Source organism: Microtus ochrogaster, chromosome 1, assembly GCF_000317375.1.
Source record: "Microtus ochrogaster isolate Prairie Vole_2 chromosome 1, MicOch1.0, whole genome shotgun sequence".
Taxonomy (NCBI): domain Eukaryota; kingdom Metazoa; phylum Chordata; class Mammalia; order Rodentia; family Cricetidae; genus Microtus; species Microtus ochrogaster.
The window spans coordinates 86,814,820-86,820,896 of NC_022009.1; the positions used below are offsets into that span (position 1 = coordinate 86,814,820).

At 37.5% G+C, this 6,077-nt stretch overlaps 1 protein-coding gene across 1 annotated transcript in view; it reads right to left on the reverse strand.

Annotated features, from left to right (window-relative positions):
* Nucleotides 1-6,077, reverse strand: part of Naaladl2 (N-acetylated alpha-linked acidic dipeptidase like 2) — a 1,189,909-nt gene that overhangs the window by 69,792 nt on the left and 1,114,040 nt on the right. Inside the window, exon 13 of the mRNA XM_026789752.1 lies at nucleotides 1,979-2,072. Coding sequence (XP_026645553.1) covers nucleotides 1,979-2,072 — 94 coding nt within the window. The remainder of the gene's footprint in view (nucleotides 1-1,978; nucleotides 2,073-6,077) is intronic.

A 6,077-nucleotide genomic window follows, 5' to 3' on the forward strand; every position in this document is an offset into this window, starting at 1 on the left:
TCTCACACAGCATTGTTCTAAGCTGCTTTAGCACACACCATTGTTCTAAGCTGTTTGTACATATACCATTGTTCTAAGCTGTTTTTGTGGAGATCACAATGACATATAAATTTTTCAACTTGTACTTAATGCCTGGCCCTCAGGGTTTTTTTGAGGTTTGAGCCGCATGTAACAAAACTGGTATGTCTTCCCCTCATGCCCCCTCTATTTTTTTTATTTGATGTAAGCATGCTATATATATTCAGTGAATTTTTAACATAGTTATTGAATCAGTTTAGGAGATCCTGTAAAGTCCAACAGGGTTTCATGAAAAATGATTTGTAACATGTTATTTCTCTTGAGAGAAAGATGGGGCTTAAATTGAAAGGGGTCTTTAATTGTCCATCAAAACTGGAATAATAATATAACTCTCACCATGAATAATAGATCTTTTTGAGCCCTAGAAGTGCTCTGCATTATAAAAATGTTAGTAGTTGTTATAATAATAATCTACTATGCTTACTTGATGGTATTTAAAAATAAACTCAATTATTTAAAAAATCAAGCAGCAAATGTCCCTGATTTAAAATCATTTTGTTAATACTTATGTTTTTACTTCCTTAATTTCTTTAACCTTTTTAAATTTAATTCTACTTTTTTTTCTTGCACAGGCATTGATCATAGGCAATTTTGCAGAATTTTTTATAATCCTATTAGACAATGTTGATATTTTCATGTATCTCATGCATGATACTTTACAGACAGACAAGGATGTCATAATGTAAAAAGCCTCTTCTTTTGTTCTCTGGAAGTTTAAAGTACGACCTTCCAGACCAACAGAATTTTATAGAGAATAAATTTCAGATGCTAAAAAAAGAAAAAAAAACAGCCTCTAGAACAAATGGAAAAGATTTTTTTAAAAAAATAAAATTTTTATGAAAAGGTTATTATTCACAGAACTATTTACTTTCTGTACCTGCTCTATGGTTATTTTGTAAACTGCCACATGATTCACTACCCTGATTCTGAGCTCCAGATATTCTCGAAATAGCAAATGTAAAGTGGTGACAGAGTGGCACAAGTAGCCATGGCAACCTCGGAGTGAGGGGAGCCTGTAGAAGCACAGAAGAGGAGAGCTACAGAGATCAACAAGAGTAGGTAAAAGAGCTGGCAAAGCCATTGTCATCCAGTATAATAGTCAGCATATAATAAATAGATAAACTTGGATAATTGTTTAAGGAAGAATGGCTTCAACTTAAAAAAAAATGTTTTCAATTCCAAGTTACTATAAATCTTTGGATGTTGCTCTGTTGCCAAGGGACACTTTAAACACTGCAGCTAAAACACTGGTTTTCTTTCCAATTGAGTAGTTTTCTATCCCCAACTCCTTAAAGATGTGCTAACAGAATATGTTACTCAGGTTAAGGACAACCTTAATCACAGTCTCCCCCTTTATTCTTAGTTAATGTAGCCAAGAAAGAGCTTAATTGGAAGGTGAGGGTCTGAGTGCTGCAGATGTTTATACGTGAGGGACTGAGATGGAAACGATGGAATTGATTCTCCAGTTGATTTACTGCTGCCTTTGACATGAGCCAGGAATGTGAACCACATCCCACAGGAACCAGTCCCAAAGGAGAAATTTCGGATTTCATCTTGTGTCCAATGATGGGAAAAGCCGTATTCCTGAACTGCTAGTCACAGTGAATCTGTGGATAGTTACAGAAACTCTGACTTGAGATTCAAATCTCTGTGTGACGAACGAGAGCAGTCAAACTCCTCCAGTCTGTGACACACTGCCTTCTGTCACACAAAGGTCTCTCAAGTTTCTGACTGCAGGGTGACTTAAACATTTTTCATCTGTTCTCATTTTCCCCTCAGAGGAACACAGCCAAATCATTGTTATAATTTTTAAGACACTGGATACTTTATTTAGTCCTTGTTCAAAGTATTTGAAAACTTTTTCACTCATCAAAATTATAAGTATTTAAAGAACACTTACCTCTAAGGCTGTTTTGAACTCCCAGGGCTATATCAAGGGTACTGAAGGGAAGAACAGGTTCACTGGCAATTCGTAAAATTACTTCTCCTGAGAGCTGAAATGAAAAAAAAAAGAAGAATTTGTAGTATTCAATAGTTAATACTGTCATTTTTAATTTATTGGTTATTGCACATTTTATTCCATGCCCAGAGTAATAATAAGAACACACAAATTTAATTTGGAAAAATCCTTTCCTCACATTTTTTGAGTTTATATTTCTTTAAAGCCAAAAGTCTCTAGATACCTTTCTCATGTCATAGGATAGTAAAAGGATACAATGACTCATTCCTTCATGAGCTACAATATCAAGAAGTTAGCATTAAAGACAATTCTTTATATTCAAAAAGGATCAAATATAATAGAAAAAAAAATAACTTAAAACAACCTCTGGTTACTGAACTAAGAAAAACTCCAGACACAGTTACCCATTTCTGTATTTCATTCAATATATAATCAATCTGATATATTTCTTTAGTCCCTTGGGTATGCCTTTCTTAATGCTTAATGTTATTCTTAGTGATACTTCTGAAATTTATCAGCAATGATATATACATATGTGTGTGTGTGTATTTCCAGAACATACCTTAATTTGAATTCAAAAGTTAAATAAATCTAAATGCCATCCCCAAGGGCATGCTGAGACTTTTTTATGCACATACCCCTCACTCCACCCTAAAGCTGTATTTGAAAACTGATCCATGTGCCACACAAAAGTGACACATGCTGGTCACATTCTGCTAGTCATCTGCGCTGACACAGCTGTCTCAGAACCTTAAGAGTACCAGCAAATGCCATGCCTACATCTGTATGTCCCTCTTATGAACCTGAATCCAAGCTCCTAGGAAAACAGGACTGTGTTGGTGCTATAACTGTTCTAGGTGTTGTGAATAGTGTAGAAACCCTACACATGAAGAGCAGAGCGATAACTTGATTCAGGGCAGAAACCGTCTCAGACACAAAATACCAGGAGTTTAGAGATCCAGATCTGTATATTCAAGAAGCACCAAATTCTATACAACTTAAAAATGTATTTCCCTATTGTTCACACAATTCATTTCATGATAAGAGTGCAATTTAATCTTGTCTGTCCAGCCTTAGAAACAAACAAACAAAAAACATGTTTCTGAGAAATGAAGAGTAGAGATGCTGTTATTTCTTTGAGGTATTTTACTCCCAATGTAGCAATGGATTTTTCCCCAATGGCCAAAATGTCTTTGTGGAGTTTGATCGCCAGCATATCTGCTGTAAATTCCCTGGGGAGCTGCCTGATCACATTGTGTTTTAGGAAGAAAAACATTGCCTGCAACAGGTTTCTAGGAGTCACCCTTGCACTCTGCCTCCCTGTCCAAATCATGCTCTGAACACCGATATTTGGAAATAAATTATTTGTTAAATAAAAATGTAAGAATTATTAGGAAATGGAAAGGTTTATTTCTCCAATCTGCACTGGATAATAGGAACCGACAGGCTTCATTGACGCTTTTGGTGTCAGGAAGCTAGACTTTACAAAAGATTTTCCAGTGAAAGGGGAGGGGAGGAGACGGGTGACTGTGCTGTCAGAAAACACTGTTTTGTTCTGCTTTTAAAAGAGCTCATTTGGCAGCACCAACAGCTGGAATATATGCCAGCCATCCTACTACTTCTTTAGAAAAGAATTTGGCAACAAAGAGTTGGACGTTGAAGGCACATGGGCCATGGTAGATGCTAAACCACTTTCTTTTGTGGCTTCCTAGGCAAGAGGGAGAGTTGTATGCTAAGTGCCCTGTAAGGGGAGGTGAGCTGTGCTGCAGAACAGCCTTCCTCAAACAAAAGAGTGCAAATTTCCCTGATGCTTATGTGAGGCTCAGGTTTTAATCCTGTATACTATACTTCGTTATAAGGAAACCTTTAGCAGCTGACAGTACAGATGTTAATAGATATTCCGATGACTGTCAGGACACACACTGAGAATGCATTAAAAGTAATGGTAAGAGCTAACACCAACGATCAAAATTTATCAAGAAACTTCTGGAGCCAGATGCTGCTCAGAAGTGCTTGCACCACTTCCTTCTCACCATGGCTCAGCAGAGCAGGTGTCTCTATTGTATACTAGATAACGAAACCAAATCTCACAAAGGTCATGCAATCTTCTCACATCAGTGCACAGTGATGGGGGATTCCCCTCGGTATGCTGTGATACCATTGGTTAATAAAGGAACAGCTTTGGGCCTATAGCAGAGATATAGGGGAACAGAGCTAAGTGGGAAAAACTAAACTGAATGCTGGGAGAAAAGAGGCAGAGGCAGAGAGAAGCCATGGAGCCACTGCTGGAGACAGATGTGTTAAAACTTTGCTAGTAGGCCACGACCTCGTGGTGATGCCCAAATTAAAGTAATGCGTTAAATTAAGATGTAAGAGTTAGCAAATAAGAAGCTAGAGCTAATGGGCCAAGCAGTGATTTAAATAATATGGTTTCTGTGTAATTATTTTGGCTCTGAGCTACCTAGTTGCCAGGAACCAACAAGTGGCCTCCTTCAACAGCACAAAGCATGTTTTGAAGTCAATGCCATCTTATTGTATCTTGAGGTCTATGGAATAGTCTTGCAAAGGCTTTTTCATTATTTGTAATAAATTAAAAGTAGGCTCCAAATCTCTCTGCCTATGTTCCTATTTGTAATACATATATATTCTTTTTGACTTAAATATATCAGTTTCTTGTAATATTGGCAGGTACTTGCCAGATCCTCAACTCTTAGACAGGGGTGACACCTAGATCCCCATGTGGTATTGTCTGGACATATCGTCCATGTGTGGATCTATAGCTCATATATAGATGCAAAAAGGCTACTGGGAGGAAATTAGGGTTATGTTTGGTGCTACTGGGGAGGGGGAAGGAATACTTAACTGAAAAGAGGGTGTTGAAGCAGATGCGTTCTGTGTCCTCTCATCAAAAGCTTCCTGCCCACTCAGTTATCACCCAGGATGGAGTCCTTCACCTGACAGTGAATCCTGGCTAGTGGACTTTTCAGCCTTCAAAGCTATGAGCTGAGAAACTTCTACTGTTTATAAATTCCCACACTGTGAATATCTATTAGCAACATAAAATATATTTAGACAGGACACACACAGCATTAGTAGAGGGCAAATTTGAGATTCCACAGAACAACTAACTAGGCACAGGGATGATGTAGTGGCACTCAGTGGTTAAGAGATGGACTGCTGTCACCAAGGCTGGGGCTCACTTCTTAGCCCCCACAAGGTGATTTATAACCACCTGCAACTCCAGCCCAAGAGATCTAATGCCATTGTTTGCCTTCTTGGCCCCTGCACTCATGTGCGCTTATCCTCATCACATGCAGCCCTGCACACACATATTCCTGTAATTAAAATGAAAACAGGATGAAGAACGTGATCTAATCTGCCTTCAAACCCACAAGACGGTTCAGGGGTAAAATCACTTGTTATGCAAAACTGATGATCCAACCTGAGCTTAATTCCCAGATCCTATGATGGAATCAGAGAAATGAACTCTGAGAGCTGTGTTCTGCCCTCCACATACGCATCAGAGCACACATAGACTCACACATAGAACACATGCACCCACAGCCAAGTCCACACATGATCCCAGGACCCTCCCCTCTCCTTCTTTAAGGCTATCTTAACCCTGATTAGAAGAAAAAGAATAAAATAAAAGAAAAAAACTTAAATATAGAATTAAGAGTATTTTAAAGAGGTAAAATGAGTTATTGGACACTATAGAACAAAACATTTCCTCCTTTACTAAAACGCTGATGTTTGTGATTAATATCCTGGAATTGTTGACTTTAGTCAATATTCAACATCTAAAGATAAAACTACGAAGCAACCTCTTCCAACTTGTAAGGAAAATAGAAGCAAATCACATTTATTTCATACACAAGTATGTTTGTCTTCATCATGAAATTGATTTTGTCATATTTAAAGGTTAATAAGAGTACTTTCAGTAAAGTTAATATAGGGACAATACATATAGATTCTATAATTATAAATAATCTTTGTAAAAATGTTATAATTTATAACTGATTTCATGAGTTCACATTCC